Consider the following 15,223-nt stretch of genomic DNA (forward strand, 5'->3'; position numbering starts at 1 on the left):
CACAGAAGTGGGAAAAACAAACAAACAGACAAACCAAAAGAAAACCACAATTAAAAAACCCCTTTTCCTATTCCCAGTGCAGCTAGCAGGATGCTACCCAAGAAAAAGATCAACGAACATGGTGCAAATATCCCATGCTACTAATTCACATAACACTGTACGTTTCAGTTTTTCAACACCCAACCAGAAATTCAGAAGTGTGTAAACACTACTAATAACCTAACAGCTGCAGAAAGTGAGTGGACACGAAGAAGCTACACCTGAATCACTGAAGTCATAATGCAAGGAACCACCAGGCAGCATTAAACAGCCACACAGCACCTCTCAGGACAGGTAGCACAAAGGAAGGTCTGAAGCATTGCTCCAGTAAAGAAAGCCTCACATGCACTCTGTGCTAAAAGAGTGTCAGAAGCACATCTACAAACAGCTTAATTTGTTTTATTTAAGATTAGCATCAAGCTGTTTCCAAGTGTTTAATCAGGTGGAAAAAATGATTTTCAATTTCAAATTAAGGAGATTCTACTTACAACTGCTTAAAAAAGAAATGTGTTTGTTACTGAAGGAATGTTCGGCTCGTTAAGGCAACAGGAAAATCGTAGAATCACAGAATGGCCTGGGCTGAAAAGGACCACAATGATCATCTTGTTCCAACCCCCTGCCATGTGCAGCCAATCACCAGACCAGGCTGCCCAGAGCCACATCCAGCCTGGCCTTGAATGCCTCCAGGGATGGGGCATCCACAGCCTCATTGGCAACTTGTTCCAGTGCCTCACCACCCTCTGTGAAATCGAGCTCTATATAACTTTACAATATAAGCCTTAAGCACATGGTAATCAATAAGGAAAGATTAATGCAGAATACAAAAGAGCAAGAAAGAAATCTTGCTTGACTACACTCTGCAATTCCAGACAATGATTCTGACCTATGGGCGAGCTCTTTGAGATGCAGACTTGCATTCTACTTTCCAGTATATCAGTTCTTAATCACTAAATATCTGTTTTTAATCACCAAATGAAGATTCCAGGCATTACTGGTGGTGAGCACCTCACTGTGCACTGCTCCCTGACACAGCATTCATCCATTCCCAAGGAGAACAGGTACTGTTCCCAGTGAGACAAGATCAGAACTCCAACACACCCCAGCTGGCTGCCAAGTGCACCCACCTCTGGGCACACTGCAGAGATGCTTCCAGTCACTGTGTCAAGTGCCTTCCTGCTTATGATTCAGTATCAAAGTAAAACAGCACAGAAATTCATACCCTGGCTTCCAGAACTGTGACATCCATCCCAAAACTCTGCAACTGGCGAGCTGCTGCCAACCCAGACACACCAGAACCAATGATGATCACCTTCCCAGTCTTCTTGGCTAAACAAAGGAAAAAAAAAATAATAAGTTATAGGATGTGGAAGTGAACCACAACATGAGCAGTTGTGTCTAAGATACCAGGAATGAAAACAGCTTCCTTCTCATCACCAGTTCAGACAACACAAACTTCTTACAATTAACCACAGAGAAAACTGAAATATGTATGTACGTAATATGATAACAGCAAAACAAAACAAATATATTCTTAATGAGAATTAAAAGTTGGCCAACAGCTTATCTATGAAGGAAGGAAAGAAATTCCTGTAGAGGAAAATTGCTTGAAGAATCTGATTCTTATTAATTACAGTGAGACAATGTATCATAGTTTTATTTCCTCTGGACCCAAAAGAATAAAACCTGGAAAGCTTTGGAGCTGGATCAGTACTCATCAGCATCTTTCACTCATCCCTTATAATACAGGAACACTTACCTATGGTTAAGACTTGAGAAGTTTCTGACCATTAAAGTCAGTTATCACAGGATCAATAAAACTTCATACAACTACTGTTATGTTAGATGTGAGGTACAGTTGACATAAAATCTCTTCTAATGAAAGTGCATTTAATTTCCTCTGTGATCATCTCCCACCAGTCATTAATTGGGAACCTGTCAACTGCCACTACGCTTTCTGCAAGTTTCATTCTGCAGCCACTGCTTTACAAAGATTTTGCCCTCTTAAGAGTGCTTAACTTAATGCATCAATGGCTTTCCAGCCTTTCCTACTGTCAAAGTACCAGAAACCTAAAAATAAAGGTGCTCCAAGATTTGCCCTAGTAAATTGTAGAATAATAAACAGAAACAAAAAGAAACCCTGCAACTAGAAACAGCTTTCAAGTTGCTTACTTGGAAGAGGCTTCACTCTCTTGTAGATGCCAAAGTTGATCAGCCCATGCCGCTCCAGATAGCTGTGCACCCTGTGAACGAGCACTGTATCACCTGCAAAATTGTCATCATTTTAAGTTATTCTGTATCTTCAGCAGCACAGAACTAACAGCATTCACTGCTGCTCTACTGAGAAATACGCCTTCCTGAAGGACATATCTGAAGTTAATATCTTTCTGGAAACCACAAATTGTTTTCCATGCTGTACAGCAGTTACAAATGTTGCCTGAAAAGTAGTACAGAACATAAAATGCTCTTATTTATCTCTTCCATTTATGAAGCATAGGACACCACCTCGACTGAAATTTAGCAAGCAGTAACTCCTTGCTCTTGTATTGCCTTCTTTTGTTATGGCCACTGACTGATGCAACTTCTTAAAGCTCATGAATGAGAAACTCTCAGACTTTCAAATCCCCATGAAGTTGTAGCAAACCTTAAAAGCTGCAGGTGAATTCATTTGCAAGAAACTTCTTTACCAACTCATCTACTTACCAACTTACATGAATTCTGCTATAGATAAGATTTCTTTACTAAGGGAACAAACTCTTATCAACTCATGACATGAGCATGCTGCAATATGCTGCTTTGCACCTGAATGTTCATCAAGCATTCACTCCACACTAACAGAAGGACTTATCTGAAGTCCTCTCTTGATTTGGAAGAGCTTTTTCCCAAAACTGAAAAACAGCAACAGTACATACAGTATGGTTTTGGCAGGAAAAGACTTGACTTACTATTGTAAGGTGCTTCTAATTGCTGGATGGTTGCCTCAAATGTCAACTGAATCTTTGGGTTATCCAACCAGAGCTGCAGCTGTTAAACAGTAAGACACATTATTAAGCAATACAAAGGAGGTGTTTTCCATGTGTTTGTAACCAAATACTGATAGGAGAGTAAATGCTGTAACAGTCACTCTCTGCAGTGCTGCATTCATTACAAGAAACTTCACCTTCCAGCGTTCTTTAATGAACAATACAATCAATTTTACTCTCCTATCCCATTTAAAGTACATGTCAATGCATCAAATTAGTGACCTCCTAATCACACATAAAAGAAAACATACATGGAAAGACTGCTTATCCATACAGCTTGCATGGCAAATACGATGTGCCATATTTTAACTAGGCATGCAATATGAGCCCGCATCTGACTCTGCTGCATCAAATTTCACATGGTCTTTGTCAAGGTTATAGAAGTATTTGCTATCTAATGAAGTCTCTTAATCACCTAACCCATCTTTACTAAGACAATATCCACGGAATACACTGCCCATGTACATGCAGGGAATAGAACAGAATGGGTGAAGGGACCTAAAGATAATTGAGTCCAATTGTCTGAGCACTGCAGGGCTGACCAAAAGTAAAAGCCTACAATTAAAAGGCATTATCCACATTTAGGAGAGTTGCACTCCAAAAACAAAGCTGAGTTTATATATAACATTTTGCTGTGCAATGTGTAGCTCACACAGCATATCCACGTCATTTCACATTCCAAAACTAGTGATTTCTTTGGTTATTTCCTTGGGTTTTTCTCTACAATTACACAACTGAAATGCCTCAGCTCCTCACTGATAACATACAATGGATATCACACAAGCATGACAAAGAGGAAAGAATTTCCATATAATCTGGGAGGCCAACTGAGGCAAATTCTCCTTTAGTATATTCTGCTTATTTCCAAGTAATTTTTAACATTCTTTTTGATCGTGGAACAAACCACTTCATAGTGCTACGTGCCACTTCTGTACCATTCAATTCTAAGGTTTCATTCTCAGCTGGAAGAATTCAAAGCCAACAATCTGTTTTTACATGCCAATCTCTATGTACACATACATACAATTACTTTACTTACTCACATTAGTTTACTGTTACTTCAAATGAATTTCAACTGTGTTACCCCTAAGCTGGGGAGTTATTTCCCAGCTGGAGAAGATCCACTCAAACCCCCTTTAGAAAGGAAATCCTGCCTAGAAAGTTCCCTAAGCACCTCTGCTGCCCCCTTTGTCCTATCATCATCTGCCCACATTAAAAGAGCATCATCCTCAGAAACACAGTACTACCATTCCAGTTTTGTTCAGGTTTAAATCCCAAGTGAATGAATTCCCCAATGAATTATTAAAATCTCACTCCTCCCTTTGACGTTTTTAAGTTGCATGGAAGTTCTGAATTGGGCAGAGGTGCTACAAACATTCTCAAGCAGACTTTAATTTTTCAGTGGAGCAATTTCTTTTAGGAAATCGAACCAGAACAAGTATTCTGAGAATAAACCACATGACTGATGATGTCTATATGCAGCAACTGAACAGTAAGTAAAAAGCAATACAAGCTGAGAGTTTTTGCCTTATTCTATGCAATAATATATCATGTTCTCAAGTGTTCTACAGAGATATTTTTAATCTGCATGCTAACACTAGAACATGTGTTCCAATTTTCTACTTGTTTCCTTAAAAAAGCTGTATTGGCAGAATCCTCATAGTTTTGAGGTTGCCAATGACATTTGAATACTGCAGATTATTACACAGCTTCAGAGCACAGCTTTAATCAAGAATTGGGTAATTTGTTCCTTAGAGCACGACAGGATGCGAGAAATGAAACACCACCACCACAAAAGCAAAGATCTACTAATGATATGACACAGTAACCACCAAAACTGGTTGCAAGATACTCTGGTACAAAAGTGGCCTACATCTTTGTGATCAATACTGTTACAATACACTTACGGTGCGGTTCCTGATGTACAGAAACACCTTCTGAGTCTGCTGTGGCCCACTGATTATATCAGGGAAGCAGGCAGCTTCTTGAGATGTCATACGGTCATGTGGAAGTCTACTCTGGAAAGCTGCACCCTCCACACCTACAATAAAAAAACAAGTTGTCTCCAAGCACTGCAATGGAACTGCTACAGGAATGTTTTTGGCCCTGCACTTCTACTGAATGCACGTAGAGCAACCACGAGGTGACACAGTGGCTCATTTCAGGACAAGCTTTTGCTTATTCTTCCTTTATTTCTGGAAGGCATGCAGCTTTCCAAGTCAACAGTTCTTTGAATTATAGGCATCATCTGGAGCTAACAAAAAAGCTGCGCTACTGCAAAGAGCAATTTGAGCAATAAGGAGGGCAGCAGAACGCAAATCCAGCAGAATATCTGTAGATCACAACTGCTTCAGGTGCTGCCCTTCATCTGAGCAGCTCCCACTTTGTCAGAATATGAGAAACATTTTGGAGCCATTCCAATCCAAAAGGCCCATGCCATATGAGCACAATGGCCCCTCTCACCTGCTTTCCAAGGGTGATATTTGCACTGAGCTTCTCCTCCTTAAGGTAGAAGACTGTGCCTTAGCTTTTTCTTTTCCATTTTTACATACCCATAATATGCACTGCAATGAAATGCAATCCTACTTACACCACCTCCCTAGTTCATGTACAGCAGATTTGGGTCTCTTCCTTAGAAAGGCTCCGTGTGTAAAAGAACAATGTTAAACAGGAGATACGGGGAAGACTTTGTTCATAAAGGCACCCAGATACCTACAGGGAACTTCTCGTGCAGCTATGTGCCCCACATGCCTCAACCTCATTAGGACATCATATAAAGCAGCAAACCAAGGCACAGCTGTAGGAAGTGCTACAGCACAAAGGGAGTGCAGAGAGGGAACCCTGCAGGCATGGCAAGGAGAACAAAACGCTGAGATGTCAAATTTGAGCACTATGAACCTCAGATGTCCTAGGAGCTGACTTGAGAATAAGACAGAAGTGAGGTCTCAAAAGATACAAAGCAATACACCCCAAGGAAGGGAAGAACACGGGCAATGCAGCAAGGTTAAGACTATGTGCTGAAAGTGGAATTGTTGAAAATTGTAATGAGTATCAAAAAATGTATCAGCTTGCAGCATGTGTTCCACTAACAAAGATGCTTCTTTTTGAGCCTGAAGTCCACATGCAAGTGCTGTCCTGGGGAAAAGCAGGAATTCTCTTTGTTCTGGTGCAGCCATGCACAGCTTCCAAGCATTTCTTACAAGAAAAAAATTAAGGAAGAGAATGATTGTGAAAAAAAAATAAATCCATTCATAAGCAAAGATCAGAAGATCTAACTGCATGATGGGCAACAGGAAAGAAAACTCTGATTGCTTACAAGAAATTGCAAGAGGAAATTAAAACCTGAGTCTATAGAGCTCTGCAAGGAAGTGGAATTAATACTAGGAAACACTGAGACACAATAATGCTTCTGGACAGCAATGGTCTGCAATGGGGAAGAAACACAGCAGAGCTAGCTTCATCTCCTCCAGTAACACACAGCTCTGGGCCCTTCAGCTGCCTGTCACTCCTGTACCAAACACACTACTAATGGACACCTACAAATGCATGTATGTGCTGAACCCCATGCTCCCTACCATGACACGACAGGCAAACCGAAGTCACTGCTCCGACAGCACGGTGCAGGATGGCACAGCTCCATGCTGAGCACTGGCAGGGGCTCAGCAGCACAACGGGCACAGATTGGCCACAGACTGAGAACCACCCAGCTCCCTCTAGGAGCTCGAGCTGAAATGAGTGGGCATTCCCAGGGTACTTCTTAGGAAACACTGCCTGCCATGCAGTGACAGCCAGCAGAGAACTCCAGTGTACAGGCTTTTCAAGCAGCATGGCAGTTTTTTTGAGAAGCTTTGCGTTTGTAACTGAGACACCAGAGAAACTCCTGCTCGAGACAGCCTCAGGAAGAGCCGCACAGTGGTTCCTCTGCTGTTTGTATTTATTAAGGCCACACCTCTTACAACCCAAACTTTAAAATCACTCCAGATGAGCACTGCTATATTTTATACTACCAAAAAAAAAAAAAAAAAAAAAAAAAAAAGCCACAAGATTTGACATCACAATTTAGAAACAGCCAAGTGTGAAGTGATACGTTTGGTTTTGTTTGTTTGTTTTTGAGTCAACCATCAGATCTTAAACAAATGAAACATCCTTGTGTTTCCTTTGGCAGTGACACGGCTCAAAGGTAAATCAGCCTGCTGTATTATTTCACATGGTAAAAGAAACAGAAACTCAGAACTGCACACTGCTCTCCCTGGGGCACTTCTCACAGAACGCAGACATGTCTCCTCCTGGACTGCTATCTCCTCTTCACACACATTCACACGCACACACCACTTCCTGACATTCCGTATCAACAACCCAATGTGCCCAAGTTTTAATTATCTTTATCCCCACAGAAGGGATGCTGAGGGCTGCTGCTCATTTAAAGACTTACTGACACATCTGCAGATGAATGACACTCCAAGGGGAAGTCGCTTGGTTAAGGGATCAGCCCACTGCTACAGCACACCCTCGAGCATGTATGTAATGCAAATCATGCAGAACTTCCCAACACTCAATGCCTACCTCAGTAAGCAACGCATCCTCCAGTCCACAGTCTATAACATTCAGAAATCTGCATGAGTGGTATAAAGCAAAACACAGCTACACTTCTTGATATAGAAACAGCAAGGATGCATGCTCAGACAAACATCCTGAATTTGTATTTGCTTCGAAGAGCAACGTGAAGGTCCAGAATAAGGTTCTGGAGCATCTGACTCCATGGCTTACAACCCTAATCCTCACACCTCACGTGAGGGTGAAAGCTGCAGAGTTAGAGGAAGATTTTCAGTAGCACTCAAAGGACTTAAAGTGAAGACACCAATTCTGTGAATTAAACAGCAAATGCATGCTGCTGGCATCAGTGCTTGGACCAGATGTTGAGTGCAACCAGCCACCAAGTCCACTGAAAAGCAGACTCCTGATGTCCACAACAGATGGATCTCCTGGGCTAACCACTGGGACACATCTCAAACTCAACCCCTTAAAAAAAAAAAAAAAAAAGGCAAAAAAGACACGCTATGTTTCTTCAGCAAATGAGATAAAGGTCTACTTGTGCTGAAGCCCAGGGCTTCCCATGCCATTTTAACTGGGAAAAACTGTCTATGTAAGAATGATCTTTTTGCATTTTTGGACTCCTCTGAACATGGAGAGGAAAGGAGGGATGAGAGATCGGCCTGAGACATTTCAACACAGGTTAGTGTCCTTTTCTGGAGGTGGTACAGACCTCAAGTGCTTTTTGAAAATACCCTTCACTTTCTTTTTTTTAAAAAACAGGTGGGTACACAACTCCTGCACCTCGCTACTTTTGGGACACCCACACCCATGCGCACTTGCAAGCATCGCTCCCTAGCTTGGCGGCTCTTGCTCCTAAGTGGCAAGCATCAAACGCCACCCTCACCTGATGCTTGGCCGTCTCCATACCCTCCAGAATTGTCGTCTTGAAGTCCTCCTGCTTGCCCTGTGGAAGGAAAGAGGAGAACTCAGGGACCTTACTCCATAAGTTAAACCATTCTGGACATAAAGGCCCGGCAGTTGGCGTTGTAGGTATTAAACGTCACCAACTAACTAAACCCATTTTCTGAGAATCCCATCTCCTGGAACCTAGGTCCAGGGGCACCAAACTCTGTGGTCTTCTAAGATGTAATCTGTGTTACTGGATCCTTTACATCAGACTTGTTTGGGAAATAAAGAAGCACACAGTATGTAGCATTCCTAGTAGCTAAATACTTATGACCAACTTCATTAATGGCTAGGATTTGAATGATTACACTTCTTACTGCCAAGATCTGGTAGATGGATAGCATCAGAACCTTAAGAATTTGATAATCTTGCCCTTGAGACTCCTGAGCCTCCTCATATAGAAGGGGATAGTTTGAACCATTCTTGAGCCTCTTAGTTTGAACCTGCAGTTCAAACCTCTAATTTGAACCTCTTTTTTTTTTTAGAGAGAGCCTCCTTTTCGTGCTGTAAGCCTTTCCTTGAAGGCTGATGAAAGGAACTTTATGTGAAAGCTTCAAAACAATTATCTTGGCTTCAGAACCCCTGATAACCAACAGTGCTGTAACAAACTAACCAACCTCTGAAGCCAAGCACATGCCAGTACTGCTGAACTACAGATTGCCAACATCACCAATATCCACCACTGAAAGATAGCAACCTGTCAACGGATCCAGAGCTGGAAACATGAGGAAAGTAGAAGCACTCATCTGAAAGACTGGAAGAAGTTTCAAAATTACATTAGGACTACACAGAATACGACTACAACCCAATTGGGAACAGAGCACTTCTAAAACAGAGATGAGTACAGCTGCATTGTCTACAGAAACAAAGCCAGTATCAGTTACCTTCCTACAAGCTGCTAACCTTCACAGGAGATGCCAGCTCCAAGTCCACCTCATAAGCAATCTTCAGATATTGGTCTAAAATCATCAGCTCTGGAGAACAGGAAAACACAGCAGGACTGCTGAGCTATGAACACCTGTATGAATGCTGCTTCAAGGCAAGTGCTTCAGCAGTCAGCAAGTTCTCTGAAGCCCAAACAAACCTCCACTGACTCAAATGGAATGGGCACTTCTTAACAGTTTAAGAATTTCATTGGAGTTAATGAACCAAATGTTTTCATATTTTGATAATCCAGATGAATACCTTTGCCATAACATTGGACATCTACAAATAAAACTGAAATAGTTACAATGATTAAAAGTCTCAACATAACTCAGAAATTCCTCGCTCACTGAGCACACTGAGTGTCTCAATTTCAGTACTGGACTCCAAATCTGAATTAGCTTTAGAAGGACTGCCTGTCATATTGCTCAATATGGCTCTGACACAAGCAGCACATTTTCACGCAGTGACAGCAGTGGAGAAAAAGTACTTTTATATCATCAGTCCACTAACAGGGAAGTTCAGAGACAAACATTTGTGTTCTGACTGAAGTCCCACTTTGGGATTTTCTGGACAAACACATCTGCAGTAGCAGGAGAAAATTCCTAACTTCACTTGCACCATAAGTACTTTATTTTGCAGGGAGCATATTCCAACATTACAGGTCCTGCTTCCACGCTAAGAAGAGAATATGACAAGTCAAACATCAACATTTGGAATATATCATAAGCCATAAATTTGCACTGAAAGTTACACTTGTACCTTCGGTGGCTGAAGGAATTAGAAGGATGCTGGCATCAGCCTGCAGCACCCACTATCCCTGAGTTAGCATGGACACTGAATAGAGGGAACAAAACTGCTCTTGGTTTCATTACAAAAAAGACAGTATTTTCTTGGTGTTAATAACAGCTAAATTATTTTTAATGTTAGGTCACTAACCTTATTGCTTGCTTTGATACAATTCTAAGCACTATGCAGAGTCTACACAGAGCAATACTGAAACAAGGCACGCTAGGACTCAGATTCTCCCTCCTTCCCAATGAGAAAGTCAGATCCCAGCTGCTAAGGAACAAAGCAGAAAGCAAACTGCTGATCCATCCAGCAAACTACTGCACTTGAACACAAGTTGTGCAGGAGCAGAGTGCTGAGCTGGGTAAGGCAGCAGCAGAACAGAGTGGGAGCTGAACAGGAATAAGGTCTGCAAAGAAGCCTACTTCAAAAACACATCCAATGCTTTAAAATAATGAATAGCAGCAAAGGATGGCCAAAAATGAGCACTGAGTTGAATGAGGAAAACAGATAATTTGGATGAAAAGGCACAGAGAGCACCGCTAAGTCTGACTATTCATTTTACAGAAATCAGGACTGCACTGAATTGCACCATTTTTGGAAAGTAGCAGCCAGGCATGAGAACACTGCCAAGTGAGAATGCAACAGAGCTCACAAGGCAGGAGCACATAAAGGAGATTCAGGAAGGCATAAAGATGAAAATTTGATTTGGTGAAGGCCAACAAAAATGAGCCTTACAGGGGAAAAACAAAAGCAGCAAGCTCCTGAATGCCAAAAGGGAGAGTGGCAAACAGGAACTCAAACTTCATCCAGCACTGAAAGTTAATTGGGGAATTCTGTACAGTCAAACTATTTCTTCAAATAAAGAGAAGCAGACATTTTAAGAGAATTATCTTCTGTTAATGATGAAATACTGCTGTAGCATGCAGCAACTTTCACAGATTTGTACACCCACAACACCTCAAGTTCCCCACAGCTGAACACGTTAATGGAACCCAGCCCAAATTAGAGCAACATTTCACTATGACCTGAAGTGCCACGTTTCATTTCCTTTTAACATCACCTTTCTATCATTTCAGAGCAATGAAATGCCTGCTGTTACTTTTACACTTCTGTAAGACTGTACAATTTAGGCTTTTCTATGCAAAAAGCAATCATCTCAAACACTGCACACATGAAGGAAGCCGAGGTCTGCCAACAAACAGACAGTAACATGAAAGCTAACTTCCATATCTTCCCTAATTTCATCATGTAATCCTGTGCTACCATTGATGCCCTACGTTGTATTTCTGATCAAAATACTGTATTTTTGCTTCAAAGAAGAGGCAGAGAGAACAGCTCAGCTACAAGCACTGCTCCTACATGAGAACATACAGTGGACTCCACTCCTTTTCCTATCAGTGGTGTTTGAATAATAAGTTTCAGAAAACTTCAACAGCCAATGTAGACAAGTTGATGCTCTGGTGCCTGTGCTTCAGCAAATGAAGACAAGGACAGAAAGAGCCACTGATGTGCACATCTTCAGACCCTTTAAAAATCACAGCAAGCCCAAGTAGGAAGTGACACTGGAACACTCTGCTTCCTTCCATGTGCTGACCCTACACCACACTATCATGCGCCCCAGCAGGATTTCTGGGAAGAATATCATGACCTGAGCAGACACAGCCTGCTGGAAAACTGCTTTTAGCTGAGTGACTGAACACAGAACGAGTGCTGGTGCACAGAACCACCAGCCTGCCGCTGCCTCTGCTTCTCCGTTTCCTCCTTCACAGCGATTCTGTCTTAAATCAAACTCAACAATCACTATTCTAGGCAGAAAATGGCACATGAGGAGTACATGGAAATTATTTTAATATAGTATCTCAAGAATTAAATCCAAAGTCTTGGCTATATTAAATAGTAAATCTCATATCTGCTCAGTTGCACCTACTGTAAATCCATTTTTTTGATAGATCAGCTACAACAAGCATGGGGAGCTTTTTTCATCTTCGCAAGTATTTCAGTCATGCACATGAGTTGCAGCATTCCTGCATCTGGAGAGAGATTGCAGGGGCAATTTCTAACAGCTAAAACACAATGCTGGCCTTTACTGCATTTCCTGACACGGTGAGTAGAAACTGACATTTCTGCATGCACAGATCTGTCTGTCAAAAAGAAGTACATGAAGAGCAGCAGAGAAAGTGGCTAACAGTTATTTATGTCAGCGGCTGACATCCCTAGGTTCCAGTTATTGTCTAAAATCACCAAGCACAATGAGCTATGAACTCTCCAAAATGTGATTTTGTGGGTACTGCAGTGATACACCAACATGAGACGAAGCAGTGGCAGCTGTAAATTCAGTGTAAAGAATGGGAAGGGTACTGCTAACCCCGTGATTCTCAGTAGCTGCTCCATGAAGAATGACCTTCCCAACACAAGCAACACTCCTCATGGCAGAGGAGGGCACTGAAGATCCAACAAACAGCATCCAGACAGAAATTAAGATCAGATTCATTGCTGAAAGCCATGAGAATCTCTGTGAATTAAGTGGGCTCTCCTGCACAGCAACCCCCCAGTACACCTCACCTCTTCCCTCTCAAGTAAGAATGGTGGTACACAAACAGGTATGGCAGCTAAAGGGAAAGAGCTGCTACTCCAGACCATACGCTTCCAAAGACGAGTCAGTAAGGACTACAAGGTTCTGGGATGAGATGTTTAGCTTGGTTTAGAATTCAATGGATGCACATCTCCACCAGGCTACTCCTGCACGTTCTTACCCTCCTTTCCAGCAATCAAACAAGTGCAGAACAATCATTCAAAACCAGACAGGGGTTCTGTGATGCTGCACCTGGCCACCACTTATCTCTGGTAATAAAAGACTTGAACAGTGCTACAGGAGAACACCTCTCCTCACTCACCAGATGGCTCCTCGGGCTCACTTTCATTCTCTTCTTCTGCAGGAGCAGGTGGAGGTGGAGGTGGCAGCTTCTTCTCTTTCTCAGCTTTAGCGTTTCTCTCTTCTTCGGAGTAATACTCATCTTCTGAGAGATTTGCAAGGCTCTCATCCATCTCTCTATACTCTACCTGCAGAAAGAACAACACACTGTCAACACATCGAAGCTGTCAAAGTCCCAACACTAAAACAAACACTGCAAGCAACAAAACCACTTCCAGGCTCACAGAACAGGCCTGAGCTACCTCAGCCAGAGTTATCTCTCAGGTATCACATCATACAGGTCCTCAACAGCTCCACAAGTCTCATGTTTTCACCTGCACAACATAACCTGTCTTTGACCCTCAGAAGTAGGAGCTTTCTCCTAATATTTAGCCCAATTTCTGTGTTTCTGTAAAGCCAGCATCATCATTTGACCTCTGCAGCTTACTTCCCTGTCTCCAGCTCCCTGTCAAACTCAGGGATGACAAACTGCAAGAGCCCAACCCATAACTCGGATTCATCTGCCCAGTTCTGCACTCCCTGCTGGATTCAGCCACCTCCCCATTCAGACTTCACAATGCACAAACTTAGAAGGGTTAGAAGTGACCGTGGCACCATTCACATCTGCAACTTCTCTAGAAACACTATGGTCCCTAGAGATAACTTACAGAGCTAGAAGTAGTGGTAAGAATAAAATATAATGCAAAACAAAATAACCCGTAATAACTGAGAAGAAATATTCCAGTCCCACCTTGCCCCATTCCCAACATGAGGAACAAGGCAGATACAACCCCCACATCTCTTTAGCTGCTCTCCAGCAGAAAGAAATATTACCAGCTTCAGAAAAAAGCATGGCCCAACTGAAAGGAACACAGGAACCCCAAGAGAAATAAAAGCATTTTTTCCAAAGTAGGAAAGTTCTGTATACTGCTATTAAATTTCCCTGCCTACTGCTACCTGATTTCTACTGAAATAAAATCAAGTGCTTCTCAAAATAGGCAGTCAATAGAAAATGAAGAAGAAAGCAGCTGGTGTTCCCCCAGCAACCTGCAGGTCAGCCCCTAGCATGTGACAACAAAAATAACTGCATTTCTGACCACAGAATGAGACATGTTTCACTTTTACCATCAAAGCTGTGTCATTAAGGAGAGGCAGTAATGGCCACAACTCAAAGCAGCACAGGGAGCCCTGCACACAGGCAAGCATATGTTCAGCAGAACACCAACATGCACAGTTGGTTATTCACTCACTTTCAACTTTTTACACCCAATTCAGTCCAGCACTATTGGTTTTTACACAATTGAGTGATTACAGCACTACTAGACCTGTTGTGAGCTCCCATCCTAAGGTAACTCACAGCAATCCCACAGATCACAGGAGTTTGAAACCAAAAGAAAGCAGTTCTCCCCCAAAGCCCTCTGGCCTCTCCTCCTCCTTCAGCTCCTGCAGAACTCAGAGCACAGCCAAACCCAACAAAAAACATGCACAACAAAATACAAGGTGTATTTATCAATCAACCTGGATAACTTTCATTGATTTCACAGCACACAGTGACTCAAGGCAGGGCCACCTGGTGCTAGTGGGAAGCAGTTCTGGGAACACCACATTACAGCTTTAGGGAATGGATACTGCCAACACAGAGAAGCATCACCAAAATATACCCCAAACAGTGCAGTAATTCCTACCTGTTAACAAAGCAAGTAAAACTCTCTGCAACTACATCAGAGTGACCCTATTTGACAGTTCTTATATACAAAAGATTGGTGCTGCTTTCAGGGCACAGCCATGCAGGACACCACACCACTGCCACCACATAGCTCAGGGTCCCCAGAGATCATGTCAGCTTCCATCTCAAATCCTCCCAGCATTACACACACCTGAGACTTCCACAGTCTTCCACAATGAGGCTTCCAAGTACAAGTGATTTATAAAGAATACGTTCATTTGTGTTCAGAAGAAAATGAGAGTTACTGAGTGCAGGTCGCAATTATTGGCAGCTGCTGGAGACTCTTACACCTCACAGCTTAATATCACTGTC

General features: G+C 42.3%; 1 protein-coding gene across 2 annotated transcripts in view; it reads right to left on the bottom strand.

The window, feature by feature from the left end:
* KDM1A (lysine demethylase 1A) overlaps positions 1 to 15,223 on the bottom strand; it is a 29,780-nt gene that overhangs the window by 13,432 nt on the left and 1,125 nt on the right. The window contains exons 2-7 of one of the 2 annotated variants that reach the window (XM_085208924.1): positions 13,169 to 13,334; positions 8,497 to 8,556; positions 4,967 to 5,100; positions 2,982 to 3,060; positions 2,209 to 2,301; positions 1,259 to 1,365 (exon numbers count right to left, since the gene is read on the bottom strand). In XM_085208924.1, the coding sequence (XP_085065050.1) occupies positions 1,259 to 1,365; positions 2,209 to 2,301; positions 2,982 to 3,060; positions 4,967 to 5,100; positions 8,497 to 8,556; positions 13,169 to 13,334 (639 nt within the window). The remainder of the gene's footprint in view (positions 1 to 1,258; positions 1,366 to 2,208; positions 2,302 to 2,981; positions 3,061 to 4,966; positions 5,101 to 8,496; positions 8,557 to 13,168; positions 13,335 to 15,223) is intronic. The other variant, XM_085208925.1, reaches the window with a different exon arrangement.

Source organism: Meleagris gallopavo, chromosome 25 (assembly GCF_905368555.1).
Source record: "Meleagris gallopavo chromosome 25, MGAL_WU_HG_1.1, whole genome shotgun sequence".
NCBI lineage: Eukaryota > Metazoa > Chordata > Aves > Galliformes > Phasianidae > Meleagris > Meleagris gallopavo.